General features: G+C 48.0%; 1 protein-coding gene across 1 annotated transcript; it reads right to left on the reverse strand.

Annotated features, from left to right (window-relative positions):
• Window positions 1–1,217: 1,217 nt before the first annotated feature.
• On the reverse strand, window positions 1,218–16,237 carry MSL1 (MSL complex subunit 1). The gene is given in 10 exon segments (XM_044001372.1): window positions 1,218–3,815; window positions 4,646–4,718; window positions 4,869–4,993; window positions 5,752–5,819; window positions 7,424–7,488; window positions 7,917–7,964; window positions 9,826–10,208; window positions 11,862–12,085; window positions 14,666–15,307; window positions 15,310–16,237. Coding segments are annotated over 10 exon segments (1,914 nt in total). The 5' UTR covers window positions 15,505–16,237; the 3' UTR covers window positions 1,218–3,724.
• Between the last annotated feature and the right edge of the window lie 1,883 nt (window positions 16,238–18,120).

The raw sequence follows: 18,120 nt of genomic DNA on the forward strand, positions 1-18,120 counted from the left end.
GAGAGAGAGAGAGAGAGGGAGAGGCCAATCTTGAAATCTGGAAGACCTGGCTGAGTTCAAGGGGTTCAAGTCCTGCCGATAACCATCCCCAGACAAACTTTTTTTTTTTTAGTAAGGCAATTGGGGTTAAGTGACTTGCCCAGGGTCACACAGCTAGTATGTGTTAAGTGTCTGAGGCCAGATTTGAACTCAGGTACTCCTGAATCCAGGGCCGGTGCTCTATCCACTGCGCCATCTAGCTGCCCTAAACTTTTTTTTTTTTTTAAGTTGAATAGCAGTTGCCAACAAGTTGCTGATGATAGCACATTACAAGTTATTGAATATGATTTGGTCCTGATGCTGAATGGAGGGAGTTTGCCTTCAAGTTTCTCATACAAAGAAAGCAATAGGTCGGGATCAAAACAAATGTGTTTTTTTGCCCATTAGGTCACCTCCAATTTAGCTTTTGGAGAGTATAGTATTTCTAGATTTAGAAACATAAAGCACCACTGGAAAAACATTAATTTTTTTTAAAGCTTTTTTTTACTAGCTAGCACTTTGGAATTATTGGGCATTTTCTATCCATATTAGTTTGCACCTGGCTTTTGAGTATATGTAAATCTCATTAATGAGGCCCTGAAATATTCTGAGACTTAATGCAATCAGCTCATCATCTGCTAACAAGAGTCTCTAGAAGGCAAGAATCCATTTGGACCTTACATGACAATAAACACCTTTAAGAAGCATACCTATGTGGTCTTTTGTCTTGACTTTAATAATTGGACCACTGAATAGTGGTTTCTGTGATTGCATTAGTCAAAGGAATCTGATGCAATTTTTTTTTTGGTGGGGCCATGGGGGTTAAGTGACTTGCCCAGGGTCACACAGCTAGTAGGTGCCAAGTGCCTGAGGCCAGATTTGAACTCAGGTCCTCCTGAGTTCCAAGGCTGGTGCTTTATCCACTTTGACACCCAGCTGCCCCCTCTGATGTGATCCTAAACATAAACACAAGAGACTCATACACAAAGGGAACACAAGACAAGAAGGATGAAACACATACTGCACCCCAGGCAGCCAGCAGAAGTACTTTTGTACAAACAGGAAAAACAATGGCTGTTTTTTCTATTTTATTGTAAAAAAATGATTTTTTTCAATTTTTTAAAACATACAGGCAGAAATGTTTAATACTCCCCATTAACACTGTTAAATCTAACAAACTGAAGCAGAAATTCAAAAAAAATTAACAGCCACAATAGTTTATTTACAATTGAATTTTTATAAGATATTTACAAGACAACCAATTTTACACATCAGAAATGGTATCAAAAGTATGAATTACAACACAGACAACAATGTGTGAAATGAGTGTAAAACAAAAAAAAGCTTAAGTGGACAGACAAGTTGCTTTTCTTTTAATTTATTAACACTAGCTTAAACTTGGTTAAAGCAAGATATTAAGAACAAAGAACTATGTTATAGGAAAGAATTGCAGGGCCTTCAGTTGAAGATTGAATTTCACAGTGTTGTATCCCATATTGGGAGAAATAAGACTATTTTTTCCCCACACTCTAATAACACCCACTGTCAATTTAACTTTTGGTACTTTGCTAGCCTATTCTCTGACCCTTTTTTCAGGAAACCTGGATGTGTGAGAATGAAAACAACTGCAGAAGCCTGCCAGTGGGGCAAGACAGAAGGACTCTGCAGAGCAGGAAGAACCATGGGGGCAGGAGCAGCTTCTGCCTGATCAGATAGCACCTCAGGGATTCCTCTTATATGAGCTAAAATTCAGAATCCTGACAAATCCCCTGGGTAGGACACAAGCAGAAAGTCAAACTTGCTTCAGCCAGCAACTGAAGCAGGCCCCATAGTAGGAATCTCAGCAAAATAACAATGGCAGAAGCCAGGGAGAAACAGAGAAGAAGAAAGCAGAGGCATTGGCTGGTTTTCCTTTTCCAATGTCAGAAAACAATGATGGAGGAGCACCCCAGGGGAGGTCAGGGAAGCCAAATAGCCTAGGATACCAGGATTGAGGAAGGAGCAAAGTAAAAGGACATAAAAAAAGAATCTGGACTGGTTTTTCTGGAGATCTCTTCTTCCTCCTCCAGAATGTTAAGGTGTTAGCTGAGAGCAGCTAGGAGAAGGAGTCCTATTTTCCTTCGATGACCTTGCTGCATTAACCTACCTAGTAGGGTCAGTTGTAGATCATTCTTTGTCCTTAGCAGGAGTTAATGAAGAAAAACCATAGCTCACTCCAACCCACAAAAAAAAAAAAAGAGAAGTTGTAAGATCTTCCATGAATACTGTCTGTGCTGCTGCAAGAATCCTTTTAAAAAACTCCAACCCAAGGAACGCAGACCAACACCTTACAAGAAGCAGCAAGCTTCTCTTCCTTCCAACACTGCTGTCCTATTCTATTTCCACTAAGGGGCTTACCACACACCCTCCATTTTGACTTCTCCCCTAAAAGTGCTTATGGTTTTAGGTACAGCAAATTTCCTTTAAGGATCCACATCCTTCCCCCTTCACTGCATAGAGACTAGAAACTCAATTCTCCCCAGAGTCCTGAAGGTTAAAACAAAATGCAATTCCTATAGCTGAAGCCTCGGCTCTAGCTCTCCTCCAGCTAGTACTTACTGGTCTCTTACACAGTTGCCTGGGAGTGCTACCCTGAAACACTTAAACAAAATGGAAAAAAAGGAACCAATATTGTGCGTGTAGAATTCTATTTTCACAAAGAATATTCTATCAAGTACATCAATATGCAGACACGTTTGTCAGCCCAATGAAGTACATAGAAGTATCTCCTCGTCCCCCCCCCACCCCCCCAGATCTTTACCCGCCACCAAAGAACTAAAAGGACAGAGAGTCTCAATAAGGAATACTTCAGAAGTGATTTGACACACGGGCATCTCAAAATGCCATGTTATTCAGGCTACCGGGTTTTATTGGATTACACCATGAGGGTAGGGTGGGCTAGTAAATGAAATTAAGAGCCCGTTCTCTTTACCACTCACAAGATACAAAGGCTTTTGAGGAGGACTGAGAGGAGGGGATGAAGAGGGAAATGGAATGGGACTCAATTTATTTGTTAACCAAGAAAATAACTCTAACTAAACTTCCCCTTGCCCACCCCTATGAGGATAAACCACAAAACAGTTTAAGAGGATCCTTGTCTAAGTAGCCCACTGGCTACTCAGACCTCTCTCCACTCAGCAAGGAGGGCCCTATTATCACCTTCTCATTCTCTAGTCTTCATTTGGCCATTAAGCTAATGTTGAGCCATTTTCTGGTGAATCAACCCCACCATGCCCAATGCCACAGAATACTAATATACATCTTTTCTAGGCAAAGTTTGGCTCACCAAGAATCTCTATCTAGTGACCACTAAAAGTCATATACAGGACCCTTTGAAGCTTCGAGCCAGAGAGGGCCTTGCAGATTTAACTCAAGAACTCATTCCCAAAAATGAAATGGGAAAGAAAAAACACAACCCCATCCCCAAAATTAGCCCAACAAAGGAGTTTTTGTGAAAACAGAATGACAAAAAAACCACAAACAAACTGGAAACAAAAACAAAAACACCCAAACTCAAAGAAAGCATGTAAGGGCATTATCAGTGAGTGATAATAGACAGGAGAACAACACAGGGTTTGGGTCATTGGGTCACATATACAGGTCTTGGCCATTCTCTGGGAATGGCAGGCTACAACCATCTGAAGATAAAGGTATCTCGCCAGCACAGCTATTTCCTACACGTCCTGTGAGGTGTCTGCTTTTTCTGGATCTCCAGCCTGCAGCGGCTGCGCTCATCCAACCAAGGCAGCTCAAAATTCCTAGCAAAAATAGCAAAAATCAACTGGCAGCACTGGGAGAGGAAGATTCAGGATAGGGCTAGAGCCACACCAAAGTCTGGACCTCTGCTCCCCAGGCTTGGTGCACATCCTCTCTCAAAGTCTGATTGGGCAGCAAAGTCAATGGAGTTTCTATTTCTAACTCAATCCTCCTAACTCTTCTCCCCGGGATTTCCAATATTCCAATAGTCAACTTCTAAGAGGACCATGGCGCTCTGCCTGGCCTTGTATCTCATCAGGTTTTTCTGAAGTACGCAGGGGATCAGGGCTACTTGAACTGAAAAAGAAAACTTGGACCTTTCTGGGGTAGCAAAAAAATGAAAAGAAAGCAGGTGCTCATCTAGTGGGGAATGGCTGGACATACTGGGCTATATTATGATATAACTGAGTATTATTGTACCATGAGATGAATATAAAGAATTCAGGGAAACATGGTAGAATTTGTATGAACTTGGACAGAGCAAAGAAGGTAGAACCATGAACCCATATAAATAACTAACCACAATAATGTAAAAGAAAACAACACAAAAAAGACAGTCAAATAATGACCACAATGAACAATCATGGTCCCAGAGTACTGATGGTGGATTATACTTCCTTCCTCTCGCTAAGGAGACAGAGGGCCGAAAGTGTAGAATATGCCATGGACAGTGTCAGATTCTTAGGCTGCTAGGTTTTGCTTAATTATAAGGAAAGGCCAGTGAGGGGAGGGGGTGGGGGAGTAGGCCATATAGAAGAAAATAACTGGTATATAAAACAAAAGGCATCAGTAAAACTTTTAAAAAGGAAAGAAAAAGAAGTCTGGTACTTACTGTGGGGTCAATTTTGGTAATGGTCGTCCAAATGCTACAACAGGCAAGAAGGGGGTAATCAGCAAACTTTCAACTATGGGGAAACAAATCCAAACGGCACCTTCTTAGTCAGCATCATGAAAAAAACACTGTAGGTTATAGACAATCTATACGTTCCACAGACCCGAGCATGCTATAACCCTGTTCTTAATCCAACCCACGCCATTGGGTAGATGGAACTTACCATCATCTGGCTCAGGGAAAAATGAGGTAACCTCAGGCTCAGATTCCTGAATTCCTTTCTTTTTATACATTCTGAGCTGCAGTCGCTGTAAAATTCTTTGTTCCCTGATCCTCTGTATATCCCATCTGGAAAAAAAACAAACCAGCCACTGAAAAACAGAGCTGGGCCAAGGCATCTGTATGCCCTAGGCAAAGTCTGAAAATTCCATCCCTATGCGTGAGAATTGCGCCAGCCTCTCCACATAGAAGAGTGAATCATGACATGGTGGCCAGAGGTCAGGGCAGTCAGCAAGACCTCCCTCCTGCCTCCTGCACTGACTGATGGGGCAAGTCACTCAATCTCTCCTGAACTCAGTTTCCTCACTTGTAAATGGGAACAATACCTATAGTACTCACAGGATTCTTGTGAGGCTCAAGGAAAGGATGTATATAAAGTGCTTTGCAAATGTTAAAGCACTATATAAATATCAAATGTTATATTATGCTACTTTTCACCAAAGGGATCAGAAGACTTCACTGTCACACGTATGAAGAGACATCACAAGAGAAATACCTAAGTCCCACAAAGACCACAATTCTCTGCCATTCATTTATGCATCTCTTAAGAATTATATTGAAAAGTGTCCCTCATGATGCCCACCTATCATTACCATTTCTTCTCTCACCATTTCCTCTGCTTGAAGAGCCAAACAAGGGAAGGACTGAGGAAAGGAAGAGCCAAATCTAGGCTGACTTAAAGAAGCTTCCATTCCAAAATTCAGGCTTCCAATACATGGGAAAGCTGGTAAGTTAAGACAGCTTCATCGTGTGAATCATCATCCAGGATGAGAGAACTCAAGACCCCAAGGTTGGCCTGTGCCCAAGATGGCCATCTCGGGCCTTACCTTTTCCTTCTCTTTTCATCCAGCTCCAGTTTTGCATGCCGCTTTGAAAACACACTGTCGTCCAGGTTCTGTGTAGACAACAGTAGGCATTAAGTCCTCTATTAACAGGTAACACACACACACACACACACACACACACACACACACACACACACACCTCCAACCCCTTCATTATCAGGGTGTGAATTTCCTGATGACAGAACAAAGAGCTCATTCCCTCCATGTGTTAGTCTCTCCCACACACAGGGACTCCCATTAGGAAAGAGATTCCTATCAAACTCAAATACCCCATGAAAAGCCATTCCTCTGGAAATGCGCATACAGTCCATTTTAATCCAAGTAAGAGTACAAGTGTTCATGTATGGGGGATAGTGACAGGATGGGGAAGAGCTGACTGGGCTAACACCTGGATTCAGTATAGGACAGTCATGGCTAATCATAACCTAGGCTTTGGGTTCTGCCTCAGCTGCTACTGCTACTCTAGGATAGCTAACAAGGAAGGTAGAGGGATTAGTGGGGTAGGTCCAATACACCCTCTAGAAAATAGATACTGGAAGTCCAATGTTCAGAGGAGCTCATACCCTAAGTTCTCTATAAAGTGGTGAGAGCCAACTTCTCTGCTAGGAATGATGCCTGTCTTTGCTCTAACTACCTTTATGAGGTTCCTTTTCAAAGCACTAACTAAGTAGCTGTGTGACTTCAGAGATCAGTCACTTACTTCCCCTCTTTGCCCTTCAGTTTTCCTCCTGTGTATAATAAGGGGGTTGAATCCTGGAGAACAAATGATGAAATATGCCTCCCTCCTCAACAGTGAAGGTAGGGGGACCATTGGGGCAGACTGCTGCAGGAGAAGTCACTACATGGATGGGGAATTGTTACTTCACTATTTGTATTAGTTCTGGCAAGAGGAAGGGTGCAAATATTTCCAGAAATTATATGTGATGTAAAAAGAAAAGCCATCAATAAAAATGTATTATGAGTAAGACAGTCTGGGGGCAGCTAGGTGGCACAGTGGATAAAGCACCAGCCCTGGATTCAGGATTTGAGTTCAAATCCAGCCTCAGACACGTGACACTAGCTGTGTGACCCTGGGCAAGTCACTTAACACTCACTGCCCCAGAAAGAAAAAGAAAAAAAAAAAGAAAAACATTGTAGTGGAGGAGCTCAAAAGCTAGCCTTGAAGCTAGAAAGCCCCAAGTTCCAGTCCTTTCTCTGACACATACTGATCAAATGACCCCAGTTGTCACTTCTACTTTTTTTTTTTGGAGGGACAATGAGGATTAAGTGACTTGCCCAGGGTCACACAGTAAGTGTCAAGCGTCTGATGCCGGATTTGAACTCAGGAGCTCCTGAATCCAGGGCCAGTGCTTTATCCCCTACACCACCTAGCTGCCCCATCACTTCTACTCCCAAGAGTGCTCCAGGCAACTAAGACCACAAGTGGTAGATAAGATGCCCACTTGCATTGCCAGAAGGAGTTTCTTCAGGCTACACTCTATCCCTATCTCTCAGAAAATTAAATAGAATGGGTTGGACCAAACTATCTCTTAAATTTCTTCCAGATCTGATATCCTAACCCAATGGAAACACATGTAAACTGTGGAAATATTTAACTAATACTCAGATTTTCTCCTGAACATCTTTCCTACCCCAATTGCTTCTTGACACCTACCTCCAAGAGCTCTGAAGGATTTGGATCTCTCAGAGGCTCTACAGTGTGATCCCTCCAAGAAGGAACTGAAAAAGAAATAAAATAAAGGAGAGAGAGAGAAGAAACATCCTTAAATTCAAAATCATGTAAGACACCATTTCTTTGTCAAGAAAAGCGGTCTCTCCAGACAGAACAAAATTACCAGGTGATAGGAATCCATTCTATGGACTCTCCTGGAGGCACCAGTGTGCTTGCTGTGGTATATAAGAATCTAAAATACCAGTGCAGTCTGACCAACTAAGAGTATGACAAAACACTAAGCCCATAACTGTCCATTCATTAGATGGAATTGTGGTTCCTGAAAAAGAACTGAAATTGTTGCCGCCATTTTGAGAACTTTAGCCAAGAAAGAACCTGAATTTCTCAAAATTAAAGGACGAGGAATGCAGCTCCCCAATATCCCTCAGCCTCCCAGCACCCACCGAGGCCCCAGCAAAATTCCTATTTTACTCACCGGCCAAGACTGAAGTTTCTCCTGCAACACTTGATGGCATCAGACATCCTAAATAATGCAGGAAAAGAGGAAGAATCTCAGTGTAAAAGGAAAAAAAAAGCCCATACCCCAAATGGAGGAAAGGAATCATCAGCAAGGAGGTCTGGAGTTCTTTCTAACGAACTTTTTGGGGGGAGGGGTGGGAAGAAATACTCTCTTTCTTAAGAAGGGAAAAAAAAGGAAGGAAAAAAGAGGGAAAATAAGCCCACCACCATTTACACTGAGATTTCTTCTTTCTCTTCATTATTTAGGGTGGTTTCTTTGCAACAGCTGATGGCCAAAGATATAAAACCCTAAACTCAGAACATGGCAGGTGAGTAAGAGTTGCCCCTATTTTCAAATACAAGATTGGCATTCTCAAAACTTGGAGATGTGTTCTTTCTTCTTAAACAATTCCCTCTTCCCCTTCACAGAGACTACACCTTGGCTCATCTAGCCCAAACAACAGGCACACAAACCCCGGTTCCCTTGGAAGAAGCCAGACATTTTCACATGAAATAGGGCCACGGAGAATGAGGGATTCACGTAAGCATTCACAGCTTTGTTTCTTCAGTGGATTCAGGTGTCTCCAAATCAGGCCTTTCAGTCCCTGCTTTGCCCATAATCTCAAGGAAATGGTTTAGAATTTATGTCTGTTTTTCAAAAAAAGGCAGAGCACAGAGTCTACCTCCTCCAGCTCAGCCATTTCCCAGACTGGATGGGGAGCTGCTTCCCCAGTTTCCTTTACATTGTTAAAATGGTGTTGCTATGGCAGCAAGGTACACCAAAAAAGGTTGAACCCGTTCATCTGATTGAACCAAGAATCCAGACCTAATTAAGGATTCTGGCCTAGCCTTTTCCCCACCCACTCTAATTCAGAGGTCCAGTGAAATTGAGAACAATCTCTCTCCGCCATTCAAATTTCAGCATTAGGACAGATGGACAAAGTCTGGAGACTGAATTTTCTTTTTGGGAATGGATTCCCATCCCTATCCCTACTAGGAGCAAAGCCCAACAGCACACACTCAAGGCTGCAACCCTATTCCAAAAGGTTTCCCCACTACCCTGGAGCACCCACAGTTTCTAATGGGCTCAAATTACATGAGCAAAGGAGCATTCGAGATTGGCATGGATAGTACGAAAGCATTTCTGTAGGGAAGCCATGCTAGGAAGGGGTGGGGAGGGTGATGATCAAGGTTCCGATCCTCCCACCCTCCCAAGTGTCCTTATTATTGTTTTATTTAAATAGAGCAACAACCAATAGTCTACCTGAAATTAAAGTGAGTTTCTCACATTTTAGACCCTTTGTGAAATGTATTAATAAAAAATGGAATTGCTGGTCTTTAGGGGATACCTCTTGCCCCCTCAGACCAAGACTAAGATACAAGTGAGTGTATAGTCAAAAGGGGAAGACCCAATTGTGAACCTCCCCAGCCAAACTGTCTCCCCACCCTTCAAATACTCTTTGGTCCTTGAGAGCACCCAAAGCCCAGCCTCCCAGGCTTTACATCAACATCAATTGCAGAAACAGTTACGTATGACAAAGTGTAAATTCTATGCATTTCAGGGCACAGGAAAACCCACATCTCTCGGAAGGCATGCAAGTTTCTGGAGACTATACCCCCAAGTCTGGTGCTCATGTGAGAAGCAACTTACTGGCAAACACATCTCCCAAGGTGGTAAGCAGACAAATACATTTGAGTACATTTTTCAGTAATTCCATCTATTTGCAATGCCTGTACAGTGTCTGTCTCTGGCTGTTAACTTACACATTCTTGACAGAACGCTGCTTTATTGATTGTACCTTTAAAAAAATGCCAATGGCATTTTCACACGTGTTAGCTCGACCGCCACCACTAGGGTATAAGAGCAAGTGTTCGCTATGCCTTACTTGCTACAGTCTCCTCCTTCTTTGGAGAGGGTTCCCGTAATGGTAATGGTGATGGGGGAGGCTGGTGCCAACGACACAAGTACATTTCTGTGGTGGAAAGGTACGGCAATTCTTCGAGCTCGCTTGGGAAGGCTTTCTCCTTGGGGTGAGTGCTGGGGGCCTTCTGGGGGACAGAGAGTTTAGGGGGGGTGTCCACTGAAGACCGGGCTTTTTCTGGAGTCTCTTGGCTCCTCAGTTCACGTCTACACACAGTTTCAGGTAAGGAGCCACCAGGCTCCTCTTTAACGGGAGAGTGCTTAGGAGCTTTTGTTTTGACTTTTGAAAATTCAGCAGCCAGCTTTTTAACTGGAGTCTTTCTCTCTGCACTTCCAAATGAGGATTTCCTATCAAAAAGGGAAAGATAGAAACCCAATGTAATGATTTCTGAATGAAACTTGATGAGAGTGAGAACTCTAGTCTCCTTTGTCCCCAAAAGACCGGTGTTTAGGAACCTTGCCTTTGCAACACAGACACTGGCATAAATTCTTTTTTTCTTTGGTTTTTTTTTTTTTGGTGAGGCAATTGGAGTTAAGTGACTTGCCCAGGGTCACACAGCCAGTAAGTGTCAAATGTCTGAGGCCACATTTGAACTCAGGTCCTCCTGAATCCAGGGCCAGTACTTTATCCACTGTGCCACCTAGCTGCCCTCTGGCATAAATTCTTAAAGCCATTTGTAGAACTCAAGAATTTCAAGCAACCTTTGGGATCCTTCCTTTGCTTGACTCAAATCACAGATCATAGCATCATAGATCTAAAATAAAAAAGAGGTATCTACTGCACTCCTGAATGCCAGATAGGAAACTGAGGCCTAGAAAGGTGAAGTTACTTGCCCAGAGTAAGACTGCTAGTTAACTGTCTCTGAGGCAGAAAAAGAACCTAGTTGAAGAACTGGTTCCCTTGAGTCTAGCAATCTATCCACTAAAGTACACTGCCTCCTAAAACTTATAAAGCTTAACAACTTAGAATAGTGAATGGATCCCAACTCACTGGCCTGACAGTTAAGACGCCCTAGTATCCAGCCCCATCATACTAAATCACCTCTCCAACATACACTTCTTCTTCTTCTTCTTCTTTTTTTTTAAAGCGAGGCAATTGGGGTTAAGTGACTCACCCAGGGTCACACAGCTAGTAACTGTTAAGTGTCTGAGGCCAGATTTGAACTCAGGTACTCCTGACTCCAGGGTTGGTGCTCTATCCACTGCGCCACCTAGCTGCCCCTCAACATACACTTCTACTCCTTACTGTTCTTCTCCTGAGACACTTGTTCATTCTCTTTCCCATCCTATTCCCTGCCCTTTCAGTCCTCACCCTTTTCTATCGGCCTCTATCTAAATCTAAACATCCCACCTCCCCCCCCTCCAGGGCCTCTCCTAACTCTGACAAGCAGCAGAACCACAACACCAGAGCACTCAGGCTGGAGAGACCTCAGGCAGCCTCTGCCCCCCGCCCCCCCCAATCTGATTTCACAGATGAGAAAAGGAGTCCTCCCATCTGGGCACCCCAAGTGCACTTAGGGTCTGCTCCACCCTTTCTAGCACTTGAAGATAACTGAACTCATCTCTCCTATGTGTGAGGTAACAATTTTAAGTAGCACCTACTATGTGTCTGGCCTCATGCTAAGAGCTTTACAATGATTGATCCTCGTAACAGTTCTGGGTAGGTGACCAGGGTCACACAGCTAGTGAAAAGCTGAGTCCACATTTGAACTCACATCTGGCTCTGTCCCCTTCACCCCTAAGTTCTGTCATGCTGGCTCCCCAGGTTTGATTTGTCTCTGTGGCTCCTGTGAACTCACCCATGTGCCTGGCAGAGCTTGGGTGCACACAAAAGACACCTAAAACACTGGCTGACTTGACAGTTGGGATTGTCTGCAAAAACCCTCCTCACTGACTGTTGGGTGAATCTTGGCCTTGGCCCCATGTCTCAGGTAACACAGGCCTCCTGGAGGGCAGAGGTGCTTGCCCCAGGCCTGCAGTCCTAGAAGATGGTTGTGTTACCTTTTGTGTCCCTTCCCACTCCGTCCACATGAAAAAGGTTTCACTGGCAGGGCCTGGGACGTTTCTGAGAGCTCAGTCCGGCCCTCCAGCTCAATCTTCTCAGAGAGTTCAGGCTCCTCTCGTTCCTCAGTCTCATAGCCTTGAAGCAGCCTGTGCCTCTCTTTCTCGTTATCCTTCTTCACCAGCTGCATCCGCCTTTCCATACGTTCAATCCGAGCAAGGAGCTACAGAGGAAAAAATGACAAACCATAGGCTTAACATAAAGACTAACCACAGGTACTCAGACCTATTTGGGAGGCAGGATCAGGTATTTCCCCCTTCCCTATCAGATTCAACTAATTTTTCATTAGCAGACAAACCTCAGTTTGGAGAACTCTCCTCAACACACATGATATGGGAGACAAGGTACACCATTAACCTTAGGGGTTAAAGAGGATACAATGAATACAGGATACACCTCGTTGTTCTGGTAGAAGAGGCCTCCCAAAGACAGGAGAACAGACCTCTTCTTTCAGCCTTCTGATCTTGTACTGCCAAGAAAGCAGTCCCAGATCAGCACTAGTTTTCAGAACTCACCTTTTAGCAGGTCCCAAATTTCCCCAGACCCCACCCTCAACCCCTCCATCCTTCTAGAGAGTGGCACCTTCCCAAATCCTCATATGGAGGGACAAGGTCCAAATGGCAGGTTGTGCATGAATCGAGAGCTCACAACAGAAGGTGTCACACTGAGAAACTCACTGCTATTGACAAAACTCTCTGGAAAACAATGAGTCCTCCATTTGAAGGATTTGGGAAAGAAGTCAATTCCTTAAAATCCCTCTTGTACCCTCTGCATTTGAGGTCGATTGCCATTATGCCACACCAAGAATACAGATAATTCCCTCCCCATCCCCCCAAAGAACAAATAAAGAAGGAAGGGGGCTGAAATCATCGGATAAAAAGGATGGAGGCCTTGACTACCATTCAACACTTCAAATTAAAATATTTGGAGAAAAGGTGCCGGCCATTCAATTCATAACCTGAAACAAGAATTTCCTTTTAGTTACACAGTAATCAATGCTACCTCCATTATATCCATTCAGCTGCAGAGATTCCAGTTCAGAGGCCAACAGAAATGGAATAAGAGAAAGAAGCTTAAGCAACGCTAAGACTGCAATACACAACAGAAGCAGTGAACGCGAAGTTAAGACTGACACTCTTTTATCCTCAACTCACCCCACTCTTTCTGCCTAGGAGAGCAGTTCGTAGGGACCATTACCTCTGGAACTGAGCAGAGACCTCGACAATCAGCAGAAAGGGCCCCCCAGTGTCAGCCATAACTCTCAATTCATCTCCTGGTATCTGTTTTGAGTCACAGCCTTAACGTTACTTAACCACCGTTTGTGGGTGACATTTCCTTGATTTCTTCTTTTTCCCCCTCCTCCCGGCCAGCCCCCTCCCCTCCAAGTCCCTCACGTAAGGATAGGATGTGTTGTAATTACAGTACCATCACACCCTTTGACTGCGGTACAGTAGCAGAGCAGGGCCACCTCCATGTTGGGTAACTTCCACAAATCAACACCATGAAATGTTTTGAGGAGACCTGTCCCAGCTCCCATCCCACCTTGAAGACTGCACCCTCGAATAAAAGGACTGACTGCCGCCTGATCCGAATCATTTGGAAAGCAAACAAAACGGCAATGCCACTCTGCTCCCCTGCTCATCCCCTGGCGCACACAAAGCCAAAAAAAAAAAAAAAAGTCCACTGCAGCCTAAACACGACAAGTGTAGAAATAGGGAACAGGTTTATTTTTAGGCAGCTGCAAAGCCTCAGGTTATGGGGACCTGGACTATGGTAGAACATGGTACCCCACTGCTTTTGCGACATTTCAAGGTGATGGAATTGTCTTTAAATGGATGTATCTTCAATTACCAATTATTAAAATATGGTCGGATATTCTTTTCCTCCAAGAAAAAGACAACATATTAAACCATTTTTTTATTATTCTGAAATTCCTAAAAGGAGAATTTTGCTTCTTTCTAGTACATTCAACATGCTCTTTCTTGCAATGTCCTTTGGAGACCCCTCCAGCCTCAAACAGCCAGTGATCAAGCTCAAAAGAGGGGCTCATCTGTGGGTGTGTTTTTATAGCTCGTGTTCCCACTGCAGACCCCCTGGAATCAAAGCCAATGATGCGTTCGATACAATTTTCTTTAGTATCTAAGGTGGGGTTTCACTATAAGTCACCCCTAGATTTCCTGCCACAAAAGGGCTAGTTACCCCTCCTGCCAAAGGATGTTGCTGCAGTGGTTGGAGCAGCAGCTGCTGTCTCCCTCCCCCACAATGCATTACAAACCCTGTAGCCCTTTAAGTTAACCCCTTCCACACAAGCTCCACATTAGGCACCCCACGGAGCCTTTCTGTGTGTCGCCCTCCCCCCCCCCACTGCGTATTTAACCTCCTAGCTGCCAGGGTCCCTTCTCTCGTCACCATCTCCCAAACCAAGAACTATTTTAACCCCTTAATGTGCAAAGCCTTTCCTCCCGCTTCACCACGTCTTTGCCCTTTAACCCCTGTCCCAGTCTCTCTAGAGAAACATGCGCACCACCACCACCACACCACCACACCACCACCACCGCCGCCGCCACCGCCGCAGCCCCAGCCGCAGCCCCCGTCGCCACCCAAAGTTAACTCTAGGTGGACCACGGCCCTACACCGCCCCTAACCATGCGATGCCCTTTAACCCCGCCACCCACCCCCTCCTCCAGGGGGAGCATGCGCACCGCTCCCCCAGCAGCCGAACCGCGATTAACCCGTGCCGTACCGTATCCCTCTCGGCCTTGAGCTCCTCGATCTCCTTCTCCTTGGCCTGCAGCTGCTGCTGCTGCTGCTCGATGAGGTCCAGCTGCAGCAGGAGGATCTGCTTGAGGCAGGCGGCCTGGCTGCTGGCGCCCGAACCGCCGCCGCCCCCGAGGGGGCTCTTCCTCACGCTCTTCCATCGCCCCTCCGAGGCCGCCAGAGTTCCTGCGGCGGCGGCGGCCGTGGCGGGGGCGGCGGCGGCGGGCGGCAGGGGCGGCGGCCCGGCCGGAGGGAGCGGCGGGGGTCCCGCCGAGTCCGAGGCGGTGGCGGCGGGAGAGGTGGCCCCGCCCTTGTCCGCGGCCACCGCCACCTGGGAGCCCGTCTGCCCGGGCAGCACCGCCTGGTACTTGGGGCGGGGGCTGCAGCCCGCCCCGGCCGCAGCCGGCTCCCCCCCGACCCCGGCTTGCTTGGTGGCGGGGGGCGGGCACGGCAGGGGCACGGAGCCGCCCCAACTCTCCTCCTGCTGCCCGGGGGCCGCCCCGGCCGGGAGCACCAAGCTCCGGCCCTTGCCGCCACCGCTTCCTCCTCCGCCGCCGCCGCCGCCACCACCACCACCGCCGCCTCCTCCTCCTCCTCCTCCGACCGGGGAAGGCGCCGGGCTCCCCCCCCCTGCGAGGAGACCACGGGTGGCCCGGGCTCTTTGAGCTTACGATGGCGAGAGAGAAACTGGGCTTCGGGCGGCCCGGGCTCCTCTTCGGGCCCGCCCAGCGCCGCCGCCCGCTCGTAGTCCAGCCGCTGCTGCTGCTCTGGGTTGCCGCCGGCGGGCGCCGTGGCCGCCTTGAACACGGCTGATCTCATGGTCATGGTGGCCCGGAGCGGAGGGCGCGGGCTGGGCTGGGCTGGGCTGGGGGGCGAGGGCAGGTGGGAGCGGGAGCGGGAGCGCTGGGCAGGCTGGGCTCGGCTGGCGCGGCGCTGGGCTCAGCGGCGCGGCCCCGGGCCTCGGCTAGCGCTGCTCCCCCCGGGCCGGGGCGCCATCCCGCCCCCGTGAGGAGAAGTCGAGGCCGCGGCTGGGGCGCGCCGCCCGCCCATGGGGGCCCCGCCGCTGCTGCTGCTGCTGCTGTCGCTGTTGCTGCCGCTGCCGCCTCCGCCTGCGCCTGGGAGGCGGGAGCCCGCACCCGGCCGCCCCCGGGCTCATCCCCAGAGTCCGCCGCCGCTGCCGCTGCCGCCGCCGCCGCCGCCGCCCGGCCCCGGCCCCGGCCCCCCGCCCTGGAGCTCGCCTCAGCCGCCCCGCGCCTCCATGGCCCCCCCCTCCTCAGGAGGGGGGTGCAGGGTGGGCCCGCCGCTTGGGGGGTTGGTCGTCGCCGCCGCCCCCCTCCCCCCGGAGGGTCTCTACTGCCTGGGGGTCCCCACCCCCTTCACCGCCCCCAATGCCTTCGCGTTTCCCTTTAAAAAAAACGGAGTCTCCCGAAGCCGGAGCCACCGCTGCCGCCGAGCATAGGGCGCATGCGCCCGGAAGGGCAGCGGGAGGGAGGGAAAAAGGAGGCGAGAGGAGGGGGCGCTATTGTGAAAGGGGCCGAAGCCGCCATTCAGGGCGCGGAGGGGAGGGGGCGGAGAAGGGAGCGGGGAGCTGCTGCGGGAGGGAGGGGCGGGAGGGGCGGGAGAGCGCTGAAAGGAGAGGCCCAGGGTGTTTGAAGGGAGAAGCCGCACAGCCCGGGGAAAGGAGGGAAGCTGCAGGGAGTTGGGGAGGGGGGTTGGGTCTGGGAGGATTAGGCTTTGAAGGGGCCCCTAGGGAAGGGGGAGGCAGTGAAGAAAGGAGTTAGGGAGAAAGGCAGGGGAGGGGGGTGCGGGCTCCTTCCCCAGTTTCCATGTTACTCCGTTCATTAACTGTGACCTGAGCACCCACCCACTTGGTGCAGAGCGATGACTCCAGGCATCGTGCACTACTGTCCTTGGATGCAGGAGGAGGGAAGAAGGGTGCCGAGGCATGTGGCCCACCGTCTTTCTCCCTCCCTGGCCACGTTTCTCCTCTTACACGCCTGGCCAGTGGGGAATGATAATTGGCCATCCGTAGGGCATGCACCCGAGTCCAAGTCTCCATTTGAGGAGGGCAGTACTTTTTTTTTTGTATCATCCCTTCCCCGCCATGATAGAAAACGGGTGTGTGTAGGGGGTGGGGGAGAAGCTGATGATGGCTTTTCCCACAGGAAAACCCAGGATCTCTTGGGGGGATGGGGTGGGAGTCGTCATCACAATCCCTTAGGGAGATGCTCCCAACTCCCAACTGCCCTTCCTCAACTGCCATTTCGAACAGCCATCCTCAACCACTCCTAGAAAAGCTCTTAAAGGGCGGAAGGTATCGAAGAAATGTCGAAACAGGGGTTTTGTTTTTGGTTTTTTCCCTCTTGGACTTTTTTTTGTTGGATACGAGAGCATCACTCCCGTAATCTTCCGTGTTCAATACCACCCCTGCCAACCATGTTCTTTAACCTTTTTTTTTTAACGTCCATGGGAATTCTTGCCCCCTTTTCATATTTTTCTCACAGAATTCTTATCTCCCGGGGGGGGGGTGGGGGGGATGGGGGGGGGAAGGAACCACCCAAAGATTTCAGGTGGAATGTTTTTTCCCTTGTATCCTGAGCCCACCTGATGGGAGGTGTGGGGGGGGGAAGAGTAAGACCTTTGGTACCTCTAGAAATCCTCTAATTAAAGCCCCTCCCCCCATCTCGCAGGCAAGAAAAAGAAACATTCAAAAGGTTTAAGCCACTGGATCTGAGCAGAGGAGCCCTCCCAGTGGCCAGCACTCCAACAGAAGGCTCTGTGCAATTGAGAATTTAACTCTGTGTTAGCCCAGGACTCTTTCTTTACCAAGTACCCTTGAGCCATTAGTCCGTGTCAAGGCATTAACTCACACAGTCCCGTTTCCATTTAGGCTTCTTTCCTGTAACCCAACATGCACCTCCTCAAAAATCCCCCAGCTGGACATTTTTTGGCTCTGAGAATTTTTTTTTTTTGCAGGGCAATGGGGGTTAAGTGACTTACCCAGGGTCACACAGCTAGTAAGTGTCAAGTGTCTGAGGCCGGATTTGAACCTCAGGTTACTCCTGAATCCAGGGCCGGTGCTTTATCCACTGCGCCACCTAGCCGCCCTCATGCTCTGAGAATTCTTAAAACTCTGGACCCTGCATGAGCTGAATGAACCAGCAGGGGGCCTTGAAATAGGTATTCTGTAGACAGAGAATCGCTACAGTCAAAGCACTCAGCTTTGTGCAAGTGGCTGACGCTGGAGACCAAAAGAAGTTAGATGCCCAAAGATCATTCCAGAGAGAGAAAAAATGGGACTGACAGCTAAAAACTCAAGAAAATAGTTTTGAGGACCCTGTAAAATTAACCTCCCCAAGAACGCTAAAAAAAATTTTTTTTTGGTGAGGCAGTTGGGGTTAAGTGACTTGCACAGGGTCACACAGCTAGTAAGTGTCAAGG

The sequence above is a fragment of the Dromiciops gliroides genome, chromosome 4, assembly GCF_019393635.1.
Source record: "Dromiciops gliroides isolate mDroGli1 chromosome 4, mDroGli1.pri, whole genome shotgun sequence".
Taxonomy (NCBI): domain Eukaryota; kingdom Metazoa; phylum Chordata; class Mammalia; order Microbiotheria; family Microbiotheriidae; genus Dromiciops; species Dromiciops gliroides.